This window comes from Coffea eugenioides, chromosome 9 (genome assembly GCF_003713205.1).
Source record: "Coffea eugenioides isolate CCC68of chromosome 9, Ceug_1.0, whole genome shotgun sequence".
NCBI classification, from domain to species: Eukaryota; Viridiplantae; Streptophyta; class Magnoliopsida; order Gentianales; family Rubiaceae; genus Coffea; species Coffea eugenioides.
Genome location: NC_040043.1, coordinates 9304229 through 9330475, shown reverse-complemented (window position 1 = coordinate 9330475; position 26247 = coordinate 9304229). Strand labels below are relative to the sequence as shown.

General features: G+C 36.1%; 4 protein-coding genes across 5 annotated transcripts; 1 reads left to right on the top strand and 3 right to left on the bottom strand.

Moving 5' to 3' along the window:
* Positions 1 to 384: 384 nt before the first annotated feature.
* On the bottom strand, positions 385 to 8215 carry LOC113782727 (chaperonin 60 subunit alpha 2, chloroplastic). Of its 2 annotated transcripts, XM_027328634.1 has the most exons (10): positions 8114 to 8215; positions 7778 to 7994; positions 7160 to 7281; positions 6832 to 7039; positions 6603 to 6748; positions 4094 to 4400; positions 3211 to 3461; positions 1932 to 2132; positions 1245 to 1411; positions 385 to 610 (listed from the first exon to the last, which is right to left on the bottom strand). In XM_027328634.1, the coding sequence occupies exons 1-10, from the start codon at positions 8153 to 8155 to the stop codon at positions 556 to 558; spliced, it is 1716 nt and encodes a 571-aa protein (XP_027184435.1). In that variant the 5' UTR covers positions 8156 to 8215; the 3' UTR covers positions 385 to 555. The 2 variants fall into 2 exon arrangements, with proteins under 2 accessions (XP_027184435.1, XP_027184434.1); XM_027328633.1 differs by having other exon boundaries at positions 385 to 1411.
* A 978-nt stretch (positions 8216 to 9193) lies between these two features.
* On the bottom strand, positions 9194 to 12729 carry LOC113783031 (glycine cleavage system H protein 2, mitochondrial). The gene is made up of 3 exons (XM_027329040.1): positions 12546 to 12729; positions 11224 to 11483; positions 9194 to 9676 (listed from the first exon to the last, which is right to left on the bottom strand). Exons 1-3 carry the CDS (start codon positions 12619 to 12621, stop codon positions 9548 to 9550), a joined length of 465 nt encoding a protein of 154 aa, XP_027184841.1. The 5' UTR covers positions 12622 to 12729; the 3' UTR covers positions 9194 to 9547.
* A 2966-nt stretch (positions 12730 to 15695) lies between these two features.
* Positions 15696 to 22749, bottom strand: LOC113783528 (pentatricopeptide repeat-containing protein At2g35130-like). The gene is made up of 8 exons (XM_027329687.1): positions 22631 to 22749; positions 21608 to 21792; positions 21293 to 21525; positions 19722 to 19971; positions 18861 to 19006; positions 17941 to 18146; positions 17015 to 17139; positions 15696 to 16400 (listed from the first exon to the last, which is right to left on the bottom strand). Coding segments are annotated over exons 1-8 (1731 nt in total). The 5' UTR covers positions 22633 to 22749; the 3' UTR covers positions 15696 to 15816.
* An 804-nt stretch (positions 22750 to 23553) lies between these two features.
* LOC113783529 (pentatricopeptide repeat-containing protein At1g20300, mitochondrial-like) lies at positions 23554 to 25854 on the top strand. Its single transcript, XM_027329688.1, has 2 exons — positions 23554 to 25280; positions 25463 to 25854. The coding sequence occupies exon 1, from the start codon at positions 23595 to 23597 to the stop codon at positions 25242 to 25244; it is 1650 nt and encodes a 549-aa protein (XP_027185489.1). The 5' UTR covers positions 23554 to 23594; the 3' UTR covers positions 25245 to 25280; positions 25463 to 25854.
* The last annotated feature ends 393 nt before the right edge of the window (positions 25855 to 26247 follow it).

Here is a 26247-nt window from a genome sequence, read left to right as displayed (position 1 = left end):
CATATAGTAGAATTTATAAGAATTGGAATCAACATGAGGGCATTTAACATTTTTGCAGGCCAATGAATTTTATCTATGAATAGCAGATTTGATATCTGTATGCAGTTTTTAATATCAAGGGGAATGGCCAAATGGGGTATCATTATCAAATATTGATCACTTTGGGAAAACTTTAATTAACTGCTTTCAACTGTGACCAGAAAGGCCACACTTCAACAAGAAGTTAATAAAGCAAATTCATGCCACGTCCATAACAAATCCGTCCATATCTTAAAAGAGAGTAGGTGTTATGAGTTATCTATCAGATCAGATGTAAAGAAATACTCTAAGTTTCTAACAATGCATATATTACTAAATGTCATCACTTAGAATTCTACACAAAGGTATCACAAACAACCATCCATTGACCTTTGCAAAGGGCTATAAATATATTGTTGTAGTTTGAGTGCCATTCCTTAAAGTCCACAATCCATGATTAAACTCAAAGAAAACTGCAACATCGTACCAGAACTCAATTGTTTATAGCTTTGTGCACCAACCAGTGTAAGAACCTATTTACTTTCTCATACCAAGAGAAGTAAAAGTTCTTAAAATCTTGCTTTCGAAGATCCTACATAAATGAAGTTGCTTCAATCGCACATATACTGTGAATCAAGAAAACGAATGAACCTACTAACTCTTTCCTAAGCTGGAGTTGATCTACAATCAGAGCCTTCACCATTATACATTAGAGATGACTTTTAGGATCACGAATGCCAGTTTCCCTTTTGTTATCCCGGAGATTTTTACTACTCAGAGGCAAGAATGAAAACCTCCGGATCTTCAGCATAAATGTTCACCCAAATAAAACAGTACACGAGGACGAGCATTCGGTGGATATTCCTTAGCTGCTCTCAGAATACTGTTTCTCCTATGTTAGATTATGAAAGACCTAGGCAGAGAACACAAGTAAATTATCTTGATGCAGCTAATCTTCAATCTGTAGTTTGTCAAGGATAGCCAATCTTAGCTGAATCCTGAGCCAGAGGAATGATTCAACAAACATTTGTACTGAAGTAGTGTAAATCTTCTCTTGCTATGTTGAGAGATAATTTGAAAAAAAAAATACCCACTTTGTCATCATTCATGGTGATATACCAGGAATATCGGGAACAAGCGGCTTCGGTTTCTTTGTTTTCTCAACCAGTATAGCTTGGGTACTTAGGACTAAACCAGCAACAGAGACAGCATTCTGAAGTGCATACCTTGAGATTTTACAAGGATCAACAACTCCAGCCCTAAGAAGGTCTTCATATTGTCCCGTCAATGCGTTATATCCAATTTTCCAGTCACAGGCTCGAATTTTCTCCACAACTACAGTTCCATCAACACCTGCATTGGCTGCAATATAGTTTGCAGGAGCAAGAAGTGCCTGAAATTCATTGCAACATATTACATAACCGTGAAGGTGATCAAAATGAAGTTTCTACTTCAAAAACTCTTTTGGTCCTTAAAATCAAACAAATCAACTTAAAAACCCATCTTAGAGATTACAATTAAACAGTCTCTGCTGATTGGTGAAATGAACTTTCAGACATAACAAATATATGCAATCTTGGAATGGTCTCTTACATGATACCCATCATAAATAAAGGTAAGAAAGCAATGGTTTTAGCATTTTTCGATTTGTTGTTTACATAGACTGCATTTGAAATTGGCCTTTCTCATTCACAACATACTCATCCAAGGAACAGAACGCTAACATGGCAAAAGAATACAGTTTTATGCTTTTTTAAATATCATAATATCATAATGTTATCTGAACTGCATCTGACCCAAGACCATGAAGCTCTATCAAAGTCCAAGAAAACACAACTTCAGCACTCAAGAACTGACACCATTGCCACTTACATAAGCATCACGCACCAAAAAAGGAAGAAATTACGTCATACCATTTGTATAATCTCAGCACCAAGCTGTTCATCTGGTTCTCGAAACTGTTCCTTAATTATTGGTACTTCTTTGGAGAGGTGTATGAATGCAGCTCCTCCACCAGGCACAATGCCTTCATCCATAGCAGCAAATGTAGCGTTCTTTGCATCCTCAATTCTTAGCTTACGATCTTCAAGTTCCACCTCAGTGTGAGCTCCAACCTGATGCCAATCAATAGCTTGAGAAAACAAAAACAGGAAAGAAAAAAATTTCTTTTGGTTGAATCTGAAAAGAAAACTTCGGACCACAAAACCTCAGCAATATCCTATCCCAATTGTGCTGAACAAAGATAATAATCCAATAATAAAATACAAACATATAGAAATAGCAATCCACTAATGTCTGCTGCAAGCATCACTAATTCAAACATATCAAACACAGCAAAATAGCCACAGATCTAACCTCAATGTCTTTTGTTAGAGCTAGTTATTGTATGAGAAGATAACTAAACGATCTACCCAAGCATTTATATGTTGCACTCCCTCATTGTCTCTTAACAAACATATTACCTTCTCAAGAAAATATATCATGAGGTGGTAATGTTAGCGGTATCTTCATGAATGTGGCAAACTCACATTGATACACAAGTATTTAGATACACTTTCAAGTCTCAAGGAAAAATGCTGCAGAGAGAGTCCCAACTATTTATTGAAACAATCAACTATTCAAGATGACATCTCTTCTTTTAAACCAAATTTAGTTATAATAATTTCTGATAATAATCTCAATGCAATAAACAACAAAAAGTTGTTAATCGTTAAGCAAGAGCATAATGCAAAGGCCAACTTGATGCATCATAAGCCTTCTGTAAAATGACAATTATATGAAACCTACCACACTCCCTATAATATTGAATGTCATACTCTGCTTGGGATGGTTAATTAGGAAGAGCTGAAAATGTAACACTAGTTTTGTCAAAGAGATGGCAGAAGAGAAAGTCAGAGAGAGCAAAAAACAAGGGAAAGATGTGGATGCTGTTATATTCGATGTGATATTAGGAGAAAAGCGAACAACACTGCTGGGCCGTATTTTCAGGTGTTTCAAGTATTTAATATAACCCCATATTCTCAACGTAGTTTTGGAGAACTCAAACATGTAGGGCGCTGTTTCTTAGGTGTTTGAAATACTTAAGTATACAGTCAAACGAAAGAAGAGATCCAATTGACAGGTTAAAAGAGTAAGTTTGACAATTACAGCTGGATAGAAGGTGAAAGAGGCTTAAAATTATGCTTCAGCTACCTTGATTACAGCCACACCTCCACAGAGTTTCGCAATTCTTTCAGAAAGCTTTTGGGACAGGTATTTACTATCTGTCTCAGCAAGATTCTTCTTTATCTCCATAATTCTTGCTTGTATTTCAGCTTTAGTAGATGGATCAGCAACAATGGTGGTCGAATTACTTGTTATGATTACTTTTCGTGCAATCCCAAGCTGATCAGAGGTTGCACCTTCAAGAGTGAGACCCAAATCTCCAGAAAGAAAATCAGCACCTGGTTATCATGGTATAGAGCCAATCCAGAAGGAAGAAAAATCAAGCACCAACAAACCTTACAAACATAATGTATGAAACCTTCATGATAAAGAATATCATGACTCCACAAATAATTCTCAAATGTACATATCATGGTATGAAAATCGTTCACTCTGCTTGTTATGTATCTTGACAAAATATGCTGCAACTTAGCAAAAGGTCTATTTTATTCTTAGTTATTTATTGGAATTGACAAGTATCAACTGGGTGCATACTTGCACAATCTCATGAAAGAAGAGTGCTATATGGAATTTCGTTAGCCTAAATACTAGGCTGCTCTGGCTGTTAGCAACTTTGGAATTGTCCTTCAGTAGTGTATTAAGTGCTACTCAGACATTCAATTTAATGGCAATTGGCACTCAAATTCTCTTGAAACACAAACTTGGGGTCTTGCAAGCTAAAATAGATAAAATGAAAGCATTGGAAATATTTTATCAACATGACAGAGTTTGACAAATATTTTAATGTGTTTGTCACATAGACATGGAATATGGAAAACTTTTGGAACTTGAGACTAAAACATCTTGTACATCTTTGTCATTTTCTAGGAAAATATAATACTTTTGATTTAGAAACATCATCCAACCTCACCTGTCATAAGAGAGATATCTTGCAATAGAGCTTTCTTCCCTTCTCCAAATCCTGGGCACTTAACAACAGCAACATTCAGTATGCCTTGACTTTTATTCACAACTAACATTTCCAGCACCACCTTTGAAATATCTTCCGCAATTATCAACAGTGGGACACTCAACTGGGTTACTTTTTCCAGCATAGACACAATCTCCCGTGCACTTGATATCCTTTGATCGGTAACCATAACTTTAGCATTTTCAAACTCGACTAGAGATTTATCCACATTTGTAATGAAATGAGGAGACATGTACCCCTTGTCAATCTGTAGGAAAAGAATGCCTGAATAGAAATCAAGAAAATTATAAAAACCTAATAAAAGCAGAGAAAAAAAAGTGAATGCATGTGTTCATGAACAGATATACAAAACCAAAACAACATGAAATTAAATGGGTCCCCAAGAATAGAATGGTCCAAACTCAAAAAGTGAACCCCGCCCCCCGGGGGGGGGTTCAATAGAAACTACTGTTGCACTTTGGGACCAGACCTGATGAAAAACATAATATGATGGCAATCTGAACTACATCAAGCACCTAAGGCTATCTTACTCCTTTCCTCCATTTTAAGTTGAAGGGTGAGTTCGATAGTCGATTATAACACCACATTCATTATTGTTTTGGATATTTCCAATTAAACAATTTGACGGACTCAGCACTAAAAGAAAACTAAAGAACTGTCCTGAAAAGTTCAAAGATGGCAAATGTATCCTCAACTAACTAACTGCCCCAAAAGCCATTGTACAGTGCACAAGTTAGAGTGGGCAGAAACATGCTCTCAAGCAGTCCCAAACTATTGCCATTGAAATGAAAATTGTCTATGAAAAATGAAATTATGAACAGAAAAAAGTAATTGAGCCCCGTATCCTCTTCCCAAGGCAACATTTCTACAATCCAACTGTTCCCCTTGTCTCAATTGTGCAAAGCCACAAATCCTAGCCATTTAGATCACGTGGTAGAGATCAAAGAGGAAACCAAAGCTGCTTGAAGCAACCGACTACCAGTCTGCAGGAATCATTCCAACTATTGCTGTCTGGATCATGAAGTCTGTACTTAATCTTCCCAAGGATGATTGAAAATAGAGGAGGGAAGGAGTGCAAAGACAGGAAATAGAAGGGGTGAAAAACTAAGAAAGGAGACAAACATTTTTACAAGAAAATAGAAAAATATAAAATTATTAGTGTAGCAGTGTTTGTTGCACATGGTACAAAACTCATACTCTGTACAATGCATTATGTTTCACCTCACTTTTGATCATTATTTTGTTCTAATCTTTGTCAATGTTCATATAAATTATACACAAGATTTCTAATTGCTACACAAGTTGCATATATAAGTGGTAAGATATTTCAAAGGGTATAAAAGTTTATAATTTTGCATGAATCAAAAGAACAGATTGGATGGACTTGCAACATCAATAAACTTTCAGGACATGGGTCAAGCATGCCCAAGTTAAAATTAGTTGAATGTATGGATTTTAAAAGATGAAGTAGGGATGATACCCAATAAATCAGAAGCACATCGAACCAGAAGGTACTATTTTCAAGTATCTACCATTATAAAAAGATATTTGTAGGTCCACATCAACTTCCTAAAGACATAACCAATCAATTAATGCAAGTGGAAATACTTCTTAAGACACCAGAATAAAAACATAGACATGTTATTTGACTTTAAGGAGGACGTGATCCTAAACTTGAAGATTCTGCAACACATAAACCTTTCTGATATCAATTCTGAACATTACGATGAAGTAAATGAATTCCAAATGTAATCAACTGCTGTACGTCTTCACGCAAAAATGTGAGCTTGATATGAGTATCAGTTGTATTAAACCGACTTCAAAAAGGGAACAACACCTACACAGAGATCAACTTTTTCAAAAAGTCTTGTTTTGGCCACCAAGTTATTTTCTGCACCAATTTGGTCAATTGATTCATCCAAGCATCTTATGTGGTTATTTCATCTAATGCTTCTGTTCAGTTGAATGAAGTGCATGATTGCATTCAAACAATTACTTATGTCCACTAATTGGGGATTAATTCGTACAGCTCAGTTCTTTCAAAACCCTGACCAATTGACCTTTACAGCTTAATGCATCAACCTAGCTGCCTGCGGTTGTTGTCTTCATCTAGTTAAGAGGAGTATCTGGATTGTTTACAACACTAGACTTAGCTATTGAGTGGCCAAATTAATTCCAAAAAGAACAAAGTGGGCAAAATATGTCCTTTGCAAAAGCTAAACAGCCGTTTTGGTACTTCCATTCTCTAAGTTTATTTGCTAGCGTATCAACTAAAGCAAATGGATTAGCCAGAGGAAGTTTCCTGTAATGTGTCTATATTTGCCAAATTTGAAGAGAAATCAATCAATCTTTAACTACAGATGGCAAATAACAATTTGCTACCTGGCCTAGTCAAACTACAACATAATCACAAGCAAGCAACAACTTACTACTTAGACAGTATAGTTACCTTCATTCCTTCTTCGACTGTAATAGAGGTTTCGAATGTTGGGGAAGATTCAATGGATATTACTCCATCAGGACCAATCTTATCAATAGCTTCAGCAATAATATCGCCAATATATTTATCATTTCCAGCAGATATAGATGCAACAGCTGCAGCAACCAGAAGAACAGTAATAAAAACTAAACAACTTTCAGTGAATAATGAATCCCTAGAAGTGAAAAAGAAATGGTACCTTGTGTATCTTTCCTTCCTTTTACAGGATAGCTTTTCTTCTTAAGGATCTTAACTAATTCTTTTACTGTCTTCTGCATCCCATTCTTTAAAGATTCAGGGTTTGCCCCAAAAGAAGCAGCTAACAACCCTAGCTTGATCATTTCTCGAGCCAAAATAATTGCAGTTGTTGTACCATCCCCAGCTGAATCATTCATCTTAGTTGCAACCTACAGTGAAGTTATATAAAAAGTTAATAATCAACAAATCCAGGAAAGTTGGCTAAATGATGAACAAATCAAAGATTTCAATTTTTGCTAAAAGATACACTGTCCGAAAGCATGAGAGACCTCTTGGATCAGCATCGCTCCAGCATTCTCAATTGCATCAGAAAGTTCAATTGCACGGGCTATTGTTGCACCATCATTTATTACTTTAAGCGTGTCAGATTCCGAAAGAACAACATTGCGCCCTGAAGAGCATCACAAAATTAGTTGACAATTGGAGATAGATCAAAGCATAATCATGAAAGTACAATAGAACCTATAAATATGTAAGTAATAACGAATACTTAAACAACAAAGTTCCATTTTCCAAAGATGATGCCTTCTTGATCCCAAAGGAAACAGAAAGGAATGATGAATATGAAAGTTACATAGTACATTCCAACTATATATCTTCATCTTCCAAAGATTGTTCCTTTTTCATCCCAACGGGCCAGAATAGAGCGATATTATAAATTCTATACAGCATAAACAACTAATTTCATTTGCTAAAGGTATTTAATTCACCATGATCTATGATGACTCCTCCAAGATCAATATGCACTGCAGAAGACCAAACCCAATATAGGACTCAATCTAACATAATACAAATAAGAGCAAATAAACTGAAAAAATTGAACCGAATTATTGGAGATATAAATAGATGAACAGAAAAAAGAACAAAGTGAAAGAAACCCATTGTACCTCTGGGTCCTATAGTAACAGAAACAGCGTCAGCAACTTTATTGATTCCTTTCAGTAAGGCCTCTCTGCACTCCCTGCCTTGGTGGATTTTCTTAGCCCCTGCTCTGATTGTCATCATTTTTCTATTGATCTTTTTCCTCCAATTCATGTTCATGATGAGATTATCAACTTTGTTTCTTCTCCAAAACCCAAGTGCATTTGGCTTTTCAGTTATTCCCTACAAAACCCATAAATTAGAACAAAAAAAATTAAGCAAAAAAGGGATTAATTACAAAATTGCAAATCTCAAAAAGAAAGAAAAAAAAAAGAACAAGGAAAAGAGATGGACATTCTTACAGAGAAAGGAGGAGGCTTCAGACTGAAGGATAAGAGGGACATTCTTTCTTTTCTGTTTTCCTATGTGATGGAAACAACATAAAATTTGGTGAGACTGAGGCTCAGAAGATAATCGGATTGTGTTATTTTGGCCTTTTCCTGGGGTTTGGAAGGGTTTTAGAGGGAACTGAACGAACGAGTTGACAACTTGAGTCACCGAGTTATAACTCCTGACTCAAGGGTTGCTGTCCGAGTCTGAATGGATGAACAACCTATTTGAATTTTTTTAAGAGAAATGTTATTTGCACTCCTTTTTTTTTTTTTGTTAATTGTACTCCCACTATTTGTTTTATCATATATTCTAGTTTAATAATTAAAAATTATATGATAAAAATAATTGTGAGATTATGATTAACAAAAATGAAAGTACAACAATTTTTTCTTGATTCATCGATTGAACTGTCGAATCGTTGACTGGTCAACGGATTTATTGCTTAACTGGTTTGATTAGTAATCCAATCCATTTCTATGATCGGTTTAATTAGCAACCCAATCCGATTCTATGATTGGTTCAGTGGATTGACCGATTCGACCACTAAGTCGGGGCCAAGTTTTATGACTATGACTATTACTGTGCCTTGTTGATTGTTCAACAAAATTGCGCAAAAGTTTCAACCGCTATGCTGTAATTCTGGGAAGGCTTCAATGCTCCTTTTGGTGACGAACTTGCTCAAGTGAATTGGTTATTATTTATCAAAAATGTGAATTGGTGAGATCTTTATAGCTAGGTTGATACATGATCCTAGAAAGATTATTAGGGTGGAAAATGTCCATAAAATGGTAAAGACACACCAAGTCACTTAAGCTAGCATCTGAGAAAGTTCTTGATTAATCAGCGGAGAAAGTTCTTGATTCTAGAAACAATTTTAAAACTTGCAAGGCATAAGAATTTTACATTTTCCACTCCACTCGTCTTCTAGTTTGTGCAAATCAACCATTTCCTGCCATTTGCCAAAGATTGAAGTGACATTTTCTCCCCCAGCAAGCTATTCAGTTCAGCCCCTTGGCTCCAAATCGTGTACTAAATCAAAGGGAAAAGGGTTTAAAAGTGAAGATCAAAGGACAGATGCTCAGTATTGTGAAAAGAGATTTGGTTGTCAGAACAGGCTGTCCAATTCCTATAATTATTTCCAATCACATGTAGCATCCCATTCAGGTAAATACATCCTATTGTGCTACATAGAAGCTTCAGGCAATTGAGAACTCAAGGAAGTAGCCAACTGCAAATTAAATTCGTGATGAGTGGCTTCTGGATGCAAAACTCATGGAACTAAATTCTAAACCTAGACTAATTTTCAATGCGTGTGAAATGCTTTAACATGGGAAAGAAAAAGATTGAACTTCAAAAGCAAATGCAACAAATGATCCGGGGATCATTTTTGAAATGTTGAGCCACTAATGCTTCTGATCTTCTGCTTCACAATGCTTGGTGTATTGCTCCGAGTCCAGTAGAGAGTTAAGTTCATCCTTGTTACTTATCTCCACCTTCATGATCCATCCATCTTCATATGGGCTTCCATTAACCTGCATTTAGACATCTACTTATTCAGTATAAAATACCAAACATAAATATATGAGCACATAATTAATGTAAACATTTTATAGGATACTTGACAGTTAGAAAACTAAGAATAGGATGATAGTAATCAACTCTAAGAGCCAAAGACTATGCCATTGTGCTCTTTCTGGTTATAATGAACTTGCAATTCAAGAGAGTGAAAACATTAAACAAGAGTGAGGCAGGGGCGAGAGTTGAACATATTTCCAAATTATTGACATTATTGACAGAATGCACAATATGCGGGTGTAAAAGCAAAGCTTCATATGCCGACAAATTAGACCAACCATGAAGTTTAGTAGATAGGGAAGAAGCTATTGTGGCAGATTACAACAGGGAACAGTATGCTTTGCTCATGAACTATCTAATTCCTAAACAGAAAGGCGAATGTGCACAAATAACTTACAACAGAAAAGGGTAATTTAGAAGATTAAATAGGGTGCATAAGAAGAATATATGTATCTTAAGGTGGAATGAAAACAAATAAACTAGCAACCCAACTATTTTTCTCATTTGACAACCAATATGTTTCTTGCTATTATCTCTCATTGCCAACCAGCCTTGTTTACCCTATTATTTGCAAAACAAAAATGGACGGAGTACAGGAAGTTACCACTAAGCCATTGGCCTGCCAGGGGGAATTCAATCTAACCTCATAATTGGAAACACAAAAGCAGCAATTATAGATGTACAACATCATAATAAGTAATTGATAGTGTGTATTAGCAGTATCAACAGTACTTGCCAGACACAATTTTGGTAAAATCTAGTCTAGAGAGAGAAGGAAGAAACCAAAGAGATAATAGAGCACAGTGTTTGTAAAGACAGAACCTCGTCTGGTTAGCACCCTTTCTTATATCAACCAAAAATCTCCACAATCAGTTCTGACAAAACACGTTTGAAGCACTTTCCTGCTGTACCATTTGTGTTCTCATTCATAATGCTTGTTTTGAGAATGCTTGAACAAAAATGACTACATAAGGTTTCACAACATATGCAGGGAGAACCAGAGTCCTCTATGCTAACTATGGTATGGTTAATATAATAAATTTCTGCAAGTATTCTGGTTGCACATGCTTGGTCTTTTGAGGGGAATAGACTAGTACATTTATACTCATCTTTTTGTTTACTTCCTTTAAATACCCTTGGTGTAGTATTGATAAAGTGTAAAAATCTATATCCACCTTTGATCAGTAGGAGTATAATTGTCTTGGATAAAGGGCTGTGATCATGAGTGCAAAAAAGATGATTCAGCATGCAGGGAGTTAAATGCGGATTTCATCAGAAAGGATTAATCTGACAAAAATATTTGGTACATAATTTAGAGCACAAGCAAGAAAAATTTTGGCTCTTTCTTTCTATTTTTGTTTGTGTGGTGTGTTTCAGCCTAAGTTAAATCATCACTAACAGCAGGAGGGACAAGCCAGTAAAGATTTTTTTTTACCCAACATTGCAGTTAATGCTTAAGGTATGCATAAAAACATTCTCAGGGGGATAACTGTTGAGAACTTACCAAGCCAGGAGAATCACCAAGCTTTTCATTAACATCGACCACTTTCCCGGAAACAGGAGAGTAAACATCACTAGTGGCTTTAACACTCTCAACAGCACCAAAACTATCCCCCTGCTTCACCTCTTTCCCAACTTCAGGTAATTCCACATAGACAACATCACCCAGATGATCCTGAGCATGGTCGGTAATGCCCACAGTAGCAGAGTTACCATCAACTTTCACCCATTCATGAGAGTCTGCATATTTTAGATCCTTGACAACTGCAACAAAATTTCATACAGGGAAAACATCAGGATCAAATACTGTGCTTTAATTATATGCTAATCCACCAAAAGTAACTTTTGACCAAGCAGTAGGGAGGAAGGAGAACAATGCCAGAGTTCATTTTCTAAGACTAAACCAGTGTCCACGTAAATTAGACAAAGTGAAAAAATGTTTCACAATTCAACTATAGAGACAGCATATGTAGAAAAAGCAACTAGGACATCAAACTCTGTAGCTCTGAATTAAAAATAAGCTAATTTGAGTTGATTACTATCAATAAGGAAAAAAATTACATCTAACATGCCTGATGTAAAAGAAAATGATGACACTCATCCTATGATTTTCTTCACAATTGCAAATGCTCTGACAATGCCAATTTCACTGAATAGCTCTCACAATCATCCTCGTAAGGTCTCAGAAAAAGAATGCATGTTACTGGAATATTTGTTTTCCATGACAGAAAAGAAAAGACAGAGTATTTTTGGTCCATCTTATACCTCTGTTTTGGCTCTTCTTCTAATATTTTACCTGCACACTTTTTTGGCTAACTTCAGAAATTCCTAATACTTTCCCAGATAAATTTTGAACATATAAAACATAATATACTACATAGATCAAGTAAGTGATCAGAAAAACTACAAATAAAACTGACGAAAATGCTAAAGATTTCAAGAGCTTAGCATTTAAATACATGTAATCTACAGCTTGATACATCATAAACTATGCATTTTTCCAGTTCTAATGCAAAGATGATGAACTAAAAAACCCACAGGATATGAAAACTCATGTATCCCAAGAATCTTTTACTGATCCAAACTCGCAAAAATTCCCAGAAACCATGTTCCAAAATCAGAAATGGAAACTCAAGCCACCCAAAAATCTCCTATGGTTTTCAGCACACAAAAATGGCTACAACCCACGTCCAAAAATCATATCTTTCTTCAAAAGAATCACAGATCAAGCAACTTTTCACATAACCAACCCATAAACAAGAATCGTAACACGAAAAATATCAGAAAGAAATGAAAGACATATTACAAATACACCAAACACATTACCAGTGGCAAAGCCTCTGTGGAATACTGAGATCCTAAGGTAGGAAGCGGCCTTTGATGCCCACAATTTTGTAGCCATGGCTTCAGATCAACCACCTGAATAACAAAGAAGAACCAACCCACCGGTCACCACCGTTTCTGCGCTCTTTAATAACACGCACTCACACACTGCTGTCTCGCAGGTTTCTAGTATGGAGGCTCTGTCAGTTAAAAGTTGGCAAATTGATTTATTATGTGGAAAGATTTTCAACATCAGGAATTTACAAGGATACTCCCGAAAGTTTTAAGTATTGGTATTCTGCATCAGCTACTACTGTTCAAAGTAAGAAAGCACCTCAAGAATTATGTAGAAGGTATAATAAAAAAACGTTGTGATTAAAAAATGGACGAGATGTTTGGCTACATATTAAATACGCCAATGTTTTGATTCATTTTGTCGATTAAGTAAAGAATTCTTTTTCACTGTTTTATTTATTATGTGACACTTAATAGAAGTTGATCGTCACATTATCTACCTCACATATAGTTCAAATTTCGATTGTCTTAAGTATTATATTATGTCATTGGTACTAAATTTATATATCTCAAAATAAATTTCTTATAAGTTAGGAGATAAAATCATGGAAAAATTTCAAATAGTTTGTTTGATTATTGCCATGTATAACTTATTTCACAAATGTAAAATAATGTAAATCCAACAAAACAAGATAATTTAAATGGTTTTATATCATCATAGAGTTTTTATTTTAAAAAAAGTATATCATAAAAACTGAGAGAGGATTTGTGGCAATGTTATATGGACCTTAAAAATTGTAGATTTAAAAATTTGAGCACTATCAAATTTTTACTTTTTCTAGTACATATGTGAAAGAAGATTTACGCAGTTGAAAAAATGCATAGACAATAAATTAATTTAAATCAAAAAATGAGATCGGAACAGAAAAGAATGAAAATTATTATTAAAAGTAGTCATGCCATAAAGGAATGTTATAAATATAATTGTGAAACTGAGTTTTGACGCATAAAAAAAAAAATTCTTGAAGACTATTGGACTATACTAACTTACGAATTATTTTTTCGTTTAATATGTCATCTCTATTAGGTCATCATATTTGATGCCAATTAAAGAGGACTAGAAGCGTACCTATGTTTACTTCACACATGAATTGCCGTTATTTTCTTGATATTTGGGGTTCTCTTGTAATTATCAAAACATAAACCCAAAGCAGGAAAGCCAACAAAAAAAAAAAAGAAATAAAAAGAGCAGATCCTACACTATTAGAAATTTAAAAAAAAAAAAAAAATTTTTGGGAGGTGGTGGGTCAATGTGTCAACAACCCCATTCGGCAGAAGTTGGCATGTTGGTGGCAGGGGCCATATTTTGTCCTTTAGATTCTTGATATCTTCCCCCATGGTTTCACAACATTTTCATGCTCCCTAAGCAAATAAATTGCAATAAAACCTGCAAGCCTCTGGAGTTTTAGAGTATAAAATATTTATTGGAAATTAGGTAAAAGGAATTGCTCATTTAGCTGATTTGTTCCATAATAGGTTTCTTGAAACAAGATAAATAGAAGCTCAAAAAGTCAATCTGCTATACCTTGTTCTTGAGACAATTTTTTTTTTTTTTTTATGAAATTGATTAGTTAAAATCTCATTGGCAAGACAGGGACAATAGAAAATTAAAAGCTCGTCTGTATTAGAGTTTTTAGGAGTTTTGATAGAAAAATATTCTGTAACGATGTGATACATGTAAAGTAAAAAATATAATTGAAAAATATGTCAAAATAATATTCTAAAAATTTTTATTAGGAAACTCGCAAATTATTATGTCCATTTGACAAGATGAGTTAATTTTCTTTGCTTTGTTACTGTATGCCAGCTCAGTTTTGAGCGTGCTTGGCGATTCATTACCATTGGTGTAATTTTTATCTTCATTCCATTACTAATATCGAAAGTTTGAATGCAACTAATTGGCGTGCCAGATCATGTCTTTTTTCTTAATATTCCAAAATTGTTCTTTTCCCTTATAATATTATGCTATTTAACCATGAACTTCTTTTTATGTTAGGTAAAATACACATTTATCCCCTATGATTTAACGATTTTTCATATAACTCTCCATAGTTTCAAATCTATACATAACTCCCTCATAATTTACACTAAAGTGTCAAAATCACGGAGTTTGCATTCCATTGCAGAGTTAACTAAAATGTCAAAAGTACCTATTTGTAAATTTGAAAATTATTAATTAACCACAGGGGGTTAGGTTTATATTTTAAAAATCATAAGGGCGTTATGTGATAAAGCACTAAATGATAAGGGGGTTATGCAATAAAACATAAAATCATATGATATTAAATTGTCATGCATATTAAATTTATATATTTTAGTCGCTTCCGCCATTTTAGTTTTTAAACAATTATATTCTTGACATTTTCTTGGATTCCGTTACGGAGAATCATTTCTGTCACATTGATACTTTAGTCCGAACTATGAGAGGATTATATAGAACTTTTGAAACTACAGAAGGATTATATGAAAAGCGCTAAACCACATGGGGGTTAAAGTGTATTTTGCCCTTTCATGTTTGTAAATTTTACTCTACCATCGGATACAGACTTCTAACTTCTGTGCTCATTGCCGTTTGATAGTGCAGGATTTAACTTTTCATAATGTCCATGAAAACTCAAACAAATTGCTATAAAAATAAGCCAAGCCACTACTACAACATGCAGGCTTAAAGCCTATTAATTTAAGCCAGATTCTAAACATTTGGCTTATTGTTAATGCTCCGTAGTTTAGCAGCTAAGCACCAGCAAAGATTCTGCGTGCCACTGATGTAAATTGATGATCATTGATTTGTGTCTTCAAGGCACAAAATAATCCCACCTGCCATGCTACAATCTGGTCCTCCCCACATGGACCTTGTACGCATATGCCCACCATCTTTGCCATTGAATAATCCAAATCCAAGTCCCAGTGTTTTGCTGCAGATAGTATTCTGCAGGCTGTTTTTATGGCATTTCAAAAGCACGTAACTGGTTCCTTGTTTTGTGTTCAATAGCATCCAGTTGTTTATTGAGTCTTGCCGTTCTTCATCCCACTTAATGTGCAGATACTTGTGTGAATCAGGTGCCAACATCCTAAGGATTGTGAAAGGTGGTTTCAGTATTAGTTAGCTGCTTCTATAAATGGATTTGTACATATTTCAAAGCATATCTTCCTGAAGAAGAAGTCTTGAAATTTTTGAAAGGAAAAAAAGAAATGAAAGCTATGTAATAAACAAGGGTCTTTCGCCCTTGTGAATTGTTGTAATCACATGAGTAACTTGCTCAATCTGATCTTCGCTCGAACAAGAAGAGAGAAGCACTTTGGCAGTTCCTGCATCTGGATAGCAACCATTATCGATCATCTCCTCAAAAATCTCTAAACATTTTTTGTACAGTTTCTTTCTAGAGTAAGCTCCAAGTCGAGAAGTCCAAGTTACAACATCTGGTTTCAACTTCTTTGCAGGAAGTGACAGAAAAATCTCTTCCATTTTCTCAAAGAATCCAGCTCGTCCATAGATATTGATCAAGATATTGTAGGTACTAACATCAGCTGCATATGGTCCATTTTTCATGGCTTCTAAGACCTCTTCCATTTTCTCAAACTGGCCTAGCCGACCATACAGATTGAGCATACTATTAAGCACAAAAGTGTCTGGTTTAAGTCCGGACTTCTGCATTTTGTTCAAAATTTCCTCGCATTTTTGCACATTACTTGATCTTGAATAGGCTGATAAAAGTAACATGTGTGACTTCATAGTTGGCGACATCCCAAGCTGCTTCATTTGTTCGAAAACAGCTTCTGCATCTGCAATAGAAGCAACCACGAACACACAAGTAACAATGAGAATGTTGACAAACATCCGAAATTATGAAGTATGCCATGATTTAGAGAATCTGGAAAGAGTATGAACTCATGAAAGAAATTTTGGAAAGAATGTCACTTAAAATTACGACATAATTGAAGTGATGTCCAGATCACTAAATAAAAACAACTCTACAGTGAATAACAACACTGGTGATCTTATTGCCAGTCATTAAAAGGGGTAAAGAACTATGTTTTCGGTAGTTCTTGCTTTCTTTATGCTTAATCAGCAGAGTACCAGACAGATTCCCCAAATGCCTTTCTACACTTAAAACGGCAGCTTATCATTTCCAATTTTCTACAATAAATGAAGAAACAATATAATCGAACCAAATGCTTAAGTAAGTATTACGTTAAGAAATGTTGGATCTCAAAACTAATTTTGTTGTTTTTGGGGGGACAGAAGCCTTTCAAATACTAATGTTGTTGAAGAAGGATGGTCAAAATGACAACAGCAAGATACACTATCATGAGTAGAAAATCTATTTTAAACATGAAAGAAATTAATGATCCACCCATATTTCCAACATTGTGTTAATGGAATCTAAGTAAGTGACCTTCAAGAAGACCAGCTCTTCCATATGCATCCACCATGATATTGTACGAGGCCCTATCTGGTTCACATCCCATATGCTTCATAAGTGAAAAGATTTCTGCAGCACCACTGGGAAAACCTGCACGGCTGCAGGAGAAAATAAATTAGAGACAATGATCTTAACAAACTTCAAGCTCATGTTTTCTTTTTCATATAAGAGCGTACTGTAACAAGTTCGAATATTGCAAGTAGCTTCAGCAGCACTGGCCAAGAGAAATGATACAGGACACAAATCTGGAGATCATAAACATCTACTAGGAACGAGAAAACTGTGGTCATGTTGCTGTATAGATGATGCTACCCGAGTGAAAATAAAAAATAAAATTGTTTAGAAATCCTAGTTATACATCAGTCTTCAGCCCATCACCAAAACAAATCAGCTCAACCTAGGAATGGATAGTCACTGCAGTAGTGCAGTACTAATAGAAACTCTTTTCATGATTCTATCAGGTCATCAGAATGATAACAAATGTTCAATTCCCTGATGAAACATCTAAATTTGAGTTAGCCACAGAAGTCAGAACTCAGAAAAGGAATGGTTTCAGGGTCGTAGCAAATATAAGTTCCACCAAATAACCAACTCTCTACTAGAAAGCCCAATGAACATCGACATGCCTATAATGTAGAAATAGTTAGTGCTTCTCAGAGCATCTAGAGATGATATTTCTTTTCACAACTTTTGCCGTCAATAAGCAGCTCCATCCTGAGAGTATTCATGATCAATCTGATAGTCCTATGGATATATTATGATCCACGTACAGAAGCTCAAGCTTGAAGTAACACTCAACTATTCTGACATCATTATTAGTCTCAGCAGATTAACCTCATCAATCAGTATTCAAGTCATTTAAGCTTTTTTAACAGTCTGAAACAGACATATATCTTTACCTGTAAGCTTCCATGAGGGCATTGTAGGCATACACATCAGGCTCATGCCCAGCTTCCTGTAGCAGTTCGAAGATTTCTTCCGCCTTTTCACACAGTCCATCTCTAGCAAATGCATTTACTAGAGCAGTGTAAGTGCAAATGTTAGGTTTGCACCTTTTACTTCTCATTTCATGGAAAACCTTTAATGCCATGTAGGACTTGTGATCCTGCACAGGCAGATATACATTATCATCCAAAACAAGAAATATAAAAGAGGAAAAGAACCTCTTAAAGCCAGAAGTTTCAAACCATGAGAGAAGTCCTTATTCTGAATACTTAAAATATACTTTGACAACACTTTGTCCTTAATAAGGATACAAATCTTAACATGAGATCCACAATAGTATTGCTACAGATTGGAATGATAATATCTCATCGCGTTTGATGGATTGATGTGTCAGTTGTTGATTATCTGGATTCTCCTACTCTAGTGACCTTCCATGCTGAACTTAATACTCTGATCAATTTCTTCATTTTCAATGCCTCTGAAATCATCTGATGCTTATTGACAGTATGAAGCATGTCAATTACAACTCTGCTAGCTAAGATTTTTGAAAATCAAATAACAACTATGGGTATTAAACAAATTCCTCATTAATTGGCATCTCTCTTCCAATAGACATGCATTGCATCTTCTAATTTGGATTATCTTGCTACTTACCAGCAGTAGATGGATTGTCCTTGTCTGACTACTTCAATTTACATGTATGAAATCTTAGAAATTTTTTCTCTGCTGAATTAATTCCCCTAGTGGTGGAACAAATTAAGCCTGACAAAGTGGAAAAGCTTGATTTAAATTCCCAAAAGATGATGGCATCGAGAGGTATGACCCCAAAAGATGATGGATCTAGAGGCATGACAAACCAAGTATTAGATTTCACCTTCCCATATAAGTTGATCAGCATTGTATAAGTGTCTGTAGATGGTTGGCAGTGATCTCTCTCCATCCTGTGAAAGATCTCAAGAGCTTTTGGTGCATTTCTTAGTTTCATCAAACCATCAATATAAGCATTATATACTACTGTACCTGCAGATTGTTAAAGAAGGTAGCATTCTGATGAGTCTCTTTCAAGTGCCAGTACCAGAAAAAAGTTTAGAGAAAAGGACAACCATACTCAATTGTTAAGAAGTCAATTAACACCATCTAAGAAATGTCTAGGCAAGTATATTTCACTGCAATCATGAGATGGTTTTGTGGATAAATACAGGCATGCAAAATCATCAGTTAGACAACTCCTGTTCTCCAATCATAAATTATTGATGCTTCCATTTCTCATATCCAAGAGGTTGAGTATGCATGAAGAAACAAGCTAATAAGAAACAGGAAAAGCTCTCTAAACACTATAAGATCACTTCAGTATCGGCTATAACCCATTTAGGGCAAAAAACAGCTATTTAAAGGGTCATGGAGTTCTGGAAATGATTGAGCTTGATCCCTAGCCTTTCGATGATCTTCTATTATTACTACCTTGTACCTAAGAAACCAACCATTTATCATCATAATCCAGTCCCATGCTGGACCAATGGATCCCTTCCAAACTTATTTTTTTTGTTGAATAGTTGTCCAGTACATGGTAGCTAGATCAAGTAGAGGAGAATGAACGGATGCAGAACTAAAGATTGACACCACAGACACAAAAGGTTGTATGGAAATGAGGGGATCTGAGACAGGAAATGGGATTTGAATAATAAGCTTGCAAGGCCTGACAAAGTTTAAAGCTTTGTAGACAATGTTAACTCACTTGGGGGAAGGCCATGTTGTCGCATCTCACTGAAGATGGCTTCAGCCTTTTCTAGCTGGCCAGATGTGCAGTAAGCTTTTGTAAGAAGAGCATAAGTATCTTCTGTAGGAATGCAGTGAGCTTCAAGGAGTTCTACATATATGGATTCTGCCTTCTTAATAAGTGATTTCTGCCCATAAGCATCTATAAGCAAATTGTAGCAAATGATATCCGGCTGGAAAGAGCTCCTGTACAATATCCATTCGCACACCTGGGGTGGTGAACAAAAAGATCAGTTAGTATAACCATGTCAGGAAAGCAATTAAATTATTGAAATCAATTAACAATAAGGGCATCGCTAAAATGAACTTATTCACTTCACTTCTAATGCAAATTAACTTGTATGGCCGTCAATGGCAGGAAATTATTTCATTTCAAGCAATCTCATGTGTTCTAAACATTTAAAAGTTTCTACGTTTTCCATTTTTTAGCTTTCTGAGAAGTCCAACCGAATAAGATATTCATGTTTGACAAACCTTGATAACTAACCTATCATCCATTTATAGACAGTTAAAGTTTGTGTAAATGTGAATGCATTGAGATTGTCCTCTACCAGTTCGTTCTTTTCCTATGGGTCGGAAATCATCAGCAGCTCTGGACAATGAATATTTCTAGTATACGTCTTTACCAAATTCCTAATAAGTATTGTCCGTTGCGTAAAATTCCTGGCATATTTGCTGTCATTGTAAGAGGCATATTGATTAATTTATGCCTATTAAAGTTGCACTCCATAACATAACTTGTTGGTGTCTTGAATTGATTGGAGAACTTTCAATCATGCGGGCATGTACACAGGTGAAAACAAGTTTATATTTGTACAAAAAGAGTTAGCACCAAAAGGAAATTAGGACCTTTCTGTATTAGTAGCTCAAAGAATATCAGAATTCAATTGCAGAACAAGTTTTGACAGCACTTTTAATGCAGCAAACAAGACTAAAGATGCCTTAACGCACCAAGTCAATGTTCACAATTAAACAGGATATGTTACAGAAGATTGACAAAACAGATTTAGCCCACACTCAAAATTCATACTATGATGGTTTTAAACATGTTCAGGTCATTTGACAACTCAAGTGTGTCACACGAGGTCCACTGCAGCCATGGTGAAGTGTCAGCTGATATCCTAGTGGTCCTTTATGACTGTTTATGTTTTGCTTTGGATCAACACAGCATCAAATTCCCAGTTTGCTATCCGAAATTTCGTTTCCCTCAGTTCACATCTGTAATTCTGCTTTAAGTTCCTTATGCAGAAGTGTTAAAGGGGGTATCTTCTAGAACATGCCCATCTATAGATAAATGGTAAAGGAGGAAAAAGATGAAAAGAATTATCTGCACTTCATGTCGAATATGCAGGGATCATCACCTAAATAAAACTCTAGCTTTATTCTTGTATTGGCTAATGCATGTGCAAAAGTAAATCTCTATCCTTGTTTTGCAATTTTTTCACCACAAAAGGAAGTTGAATAACTGACATACCATCAACTACACACCAAAAAGTAACTAGAAAAAGAAGAGAAGTATGAAGGTGCAACCTGTATAATTGGATCCCATTGTTTATTAAGCCAAAGTTGAACAGCTACATTGATTAGGTCATCCCATGTATTATTAGAATGAGGAAGAGTGTCTAAAGAACTCCAAACTCTATGTACATCCACTTCCTTTCGTACATAATTTAAAACCTTCTGAGCAATGGGACTCAACACTGGAAATATCCCATCAACAAAACCAGACCCATATTGCCATCCTTTGCCCCTTAGAGAGCCCCCTGTCCAGAGGTGATGATCCCAGCATTAGTCCAGAAGAATTCATGATATATGTATAAAGAACAAATATGGATTTTTCTTTACCTTTTTGTCTAGAAACCCTTTTGCGATTAAAACTTCTCAATTTGCCACGCTTGTCAATGAAAAGGCTGTCTGGCTTCAACTTCTCAACAGGTTCCTCAGTGGTAGTAGTAGCTGTACATGTGACTCCAGTTTTGCAACATCTTGGTTCACTAGATATATAATTCACTGGCCACTTGATGGACAGCCTACAAAATGTAGGATAAAAACAGTTATTCCCACTTTCTTAAGGTATTACCTACTTTAGTCGCCTCAGCCCTCAATCTGTATGATACAGAACAAAGAATCAATCAAGATAAGATTATCACCATAAATATAATGCATATTTCATTTTACATCAAAATGAAAAGATCAGGGGAATTAGGAGCTCTCCCAATTGGGTATGGCTGTGTCGTTCCCAAGCAGTTTTGTCGGACGCAAGGCAAATTCGTTCCCCCATGTATCAAAGCAAGATAAATGCACTGCTTTAATACTGCAGATCCTCCACAACTACTAATATTTGCCCCTAATTCATTCTTTCAAACACTTTAGGTAAAATGTAACCAAACCTCCCACCAAAAATCAGGTTCATATGCAGTCAAATCTTTAACATACAAGGTCTTGGACATCTGTTACTTCCCATAACTGTCATCCATTTTCAGATACCTGAAGCAACCTTTAGATTGGAAGAAAGAATCCAATAGCCAGTTTTAGCATCAAGCGCTCTGCAAAGTTTCAAGTGCTTAATGACACCTATATATCTTGCAAACTCCAAAACCAAATTAAGGGGGCCTATTTTCTGTTTCAGTGCGACACAATCAAGTAAATTAATTCACTAGCAAAAGCACATTTCGGAAGGCAATGCAGAATAATATTGTAAATCAGTTCAAAGAAGGAGAATTCTGGAATCGTTTAACTAGTAACACAAGTAAGACAATGGTAGAGTGCACAGAAAATGGATGGGGAATCAAAATTCAAGAATCAAGTATGCAAGACAACTTGAATGAAATAAGAAAAGAGTAGACTGTTGAAGATGATGAGGCTTACATGGATTGCAGTGGAGCTAAATCCAATGAATTTGAAGCGGGCCTTTAGCCGAAATTGAAGTTGGCATTTGGATAAAAGAACGTACAGCTCTGAAATATCTAGTGCACATGCAGACGTTCTTTCTCCATCATGGCAGCATTGGATTTTAGCAAGAGAGATATTTAACACAATTCGGAGTGTTGGGTCTGTTGATATTTATTACTTTCTTCCCCACAAAAAAAAAAAAAAAACTTTCTTTACTTGTTATTTCAACAAGATAATTTATGATTCCCATCTTATCCAATCTCCCCTTTCATCTGATGTATCTATCCCCTCATTATAAAAATCAAAGTTGATTTATGCACTGCAGTAAAGCTAACATTAGCACTAAAAAATCAAAGTTGCTACATTTGTTTTTTGGAACAAAGTTGCCACAATTTGGTGGGCAGCAATGTCTCAATCTAGTTTTTTCCTTCAAATGCCATTCTTTCTAGTATCCATCAATGTTTAGTATCATTCTGTCAAGTACCTAAATTTTTAAAAAGAAAATGGATTAAACCGACAAGATATTGCATGGTCAAAATATGTTATGCGATATTATCACACGATACTTTATTATGAATTCCATCAAATAAGGAAGGAATTTAATATTTTGTGGATGATAGATATTTCTTGTTTGGTGGATGGTAGATATAAGCCATTCGACAAATCTCTCCGACGTAATTGACAGAATTGCGAGTAGTATTGATACACCACATGAATAGTTTCTCTTAACATATCTTAACTATTAAATTTTGTTGGGGGCGAAAACTCACAAAATTAGAAGATGGGAGACAAAATCGAAACATCCACAAAAGAAAGGGCGAAAGAGAGCAATTATCTTTTCCATTCCCTCTTCCTTATCAGCATTTTCTTCGCTTTTGTTCTGTTTTCACCGGAAAAGAGCCCAACAACCCAAGCAGGGTGTTCCGAGTAGCCGCCGCCAATGGAGATCGGAAAATCAAGCCTCCGTCTACACAGTCGCCTTTCTCTTTCCAATCTCCGCTTCATCGCTTTCTCATCTTCATTTTCGACTTCAACTCCAGCAGTAGACTTCCTAAACGACGCCGTCGAAGACGACAACGATTCCTCCACCACCACCTCTTCCTCCTCCAAACCCACCACCGTTACTTCATCCTTATCACCAGCAGAATCCCTTGTTGCGGAAAAGCTCCACTCTTTAATCAAAAACCACCATCGCAAAAACCCTACCTTAAACCCTAATCCCAATTCCCCGAACCCCATAAACCCTGATCTCACTCTCCCAACTCTCTCCTTCGATTTATACAAAATCTCCCCCGTCCACTCACTCTCTCCGGCCGTCATTGTTCACGTAATCGAGAAATGTAGATCCGTTCGTCACGGCATACCCTTTTCTCAGACCTTGGCGTTCTTCAACTGGGCCATTTCCCGTTCCGAAACCCTCATTTCCCATGAGCCTTATAACGAGATGATTGACCTGGCCGGAAAGGTACGCCAATTTGACGTCGCTTGGCATTTGATTAATTTGATGAGGAGTAAAAATGTTGAAATCCCAATTGAAACTTTTTCGATTTTGATTCGCCGGTATGTTCGTGCTGGCTTGGCTAATGAGGCTGTGCATGCCTTTAATCGGATGGAGGATTATGATTGTAAGCCCGATAGGAATGCGTTTTCGAAGGTGATTAGTGTTCTCTGTAAGAAGAGAAGGGCTGTTGAAGCTCAGTCATTTTTTGATAGTTTGAAAGATAGGTTTGAGGCTGATGTGGTAGTGTATACTAGCTTAGTGCACGGGTGGTGCAGGGCTGGCAACATGTCTGAGGCTGAGAGGGTTTTTGGTGAAATGAAGGCAGCTGGGATTCAACCCAATGTGTATACTTATAGTATTGTTATCGATGGTTTATGTAGGTGTGGGCAAATTACGCGTGCCCATGATGTTTTTGCTGAGATGATTGATGTTGGATGTGAGCCAAATGCGATCACTTTTAACAATCTTATGCGAGTACATGTGAAAGCAGGGAGGACTGAGAAGGTGTTGCAAGTTTATAATCAGATGAAGAGGCTATCTTGTGTGCCGGATGTGATAACTTACAATTTTTTGATAGAGACTCATTGTAGGGATGGGAATCGCGAGGATGCGATTAAAGTGTTAAATTCGATGGTTTATAAAGGGTGTGAACCTAATGTTCATAGTTTTAACCCGATTTTTAGGTGCATTGCCAAGTCGGGGGATGTCAATGCTGCTCAGCGGTTGTTTGCAAGGATGAAGGAATTAAAGTGTCAAACTAATACTGTGACATATAACATTCTGATGCAGATGTTTGCTGATTCAAAATCTACAGACATGATTATCAAGCTTAAGAAGGAAATGGATGAGAGTGAAGTTGAGCCTAACGTGAACACTTACAAAATTTTGATTTCAATGTACTGCAAAATGGGACATTGGAATAATGCATACAAGTATTTTAGAGAGATGATAGAGCAGAAGTATCTAAAACCAAGTCAGCAAGTTTACCAAATGGTCTTGGAACAGCTTAGGAAGTCTGGCCAGATGAAGATGCATGAGGAGCTGGTGGAGAAGATGGTTTATAGGGGATTTGCTTCTCGTCCCTTGTAAAGGATAGTTAAAAGTGGCTCAACCAGTTGAATTTGGGTAATCCTTCTTTGCCTTTGCCATTGATGTTCTGATATTGTCAAAACATCCTGAAATTCTGTTTTCATAGTCGTTATAGTACCTATCTTTGTAGCTTTGTAGCTTCATGGTTGAAATTCTGAGATGCTTGTTTCGGTCATCCAAATCATATACAGAATTTAATTTCCTGGTATTCTTTGTAGTGATGGATGACAAGTAGTGAGCGCTAGAATGGTGACTTTGAACCTTCTCACGAGGCATCTTGGTTTGGAGCTCACGTCATCTGTGGCAGTCCAACATATGAGACATCCTTTCTGCACCTCAAGCAGCTGCTAATGGGGTGCTTCATTGTTGGAAAACCCAGAGAACGATGAAATGTGTAGATAATTGCACTATTTGGCTTCAAAAGAAGCTTGGCAATTGGGAGTTTCTTCTTTATCTGTACGTCGCTTTGCATTGGAAGTTCTAATGCAGCTTTCCTTAGTCTGTTTCTTTGTAGGGTAGAGAAGGGTTATGTTTGCAGTAGGTGACAAGGATTGTGAGAAAGTGCAGAAATGTTTTAGCTATTGTACTTCGGGCTGTATCATTTGTGGAACTAGCATTACATTTTGTCTCCATGAAATCAGGCTTACCTGTTTGGCAGTGTGCTGCTAGCAGTCTTTCCTGGAACATGAGTACATTCTAATCCTTTTGCACGAACGTTCACATCCAAACTCTCACTTATTTGAACCTCCTCTAAATCATAGAAGCTCGTAGTTTAGTTTGTACATGCATATGATTCCTGAGTCTGAATTCTGAATGTTGTTAGAGCCTTATGACTTGTGCTGTCTGAATTCTGAACGTTTTTAATGTTCAATCTTTGCAGGCGCATTGAATATAATTAAGACTTGGTTGTCTATAACTTGGCTGCCACAACATAGCCAAAGCAACAAGGAAGGCTATTATTGGACCGTTAAGGAATGGTTTATGTTTTAATCATTGAACAATA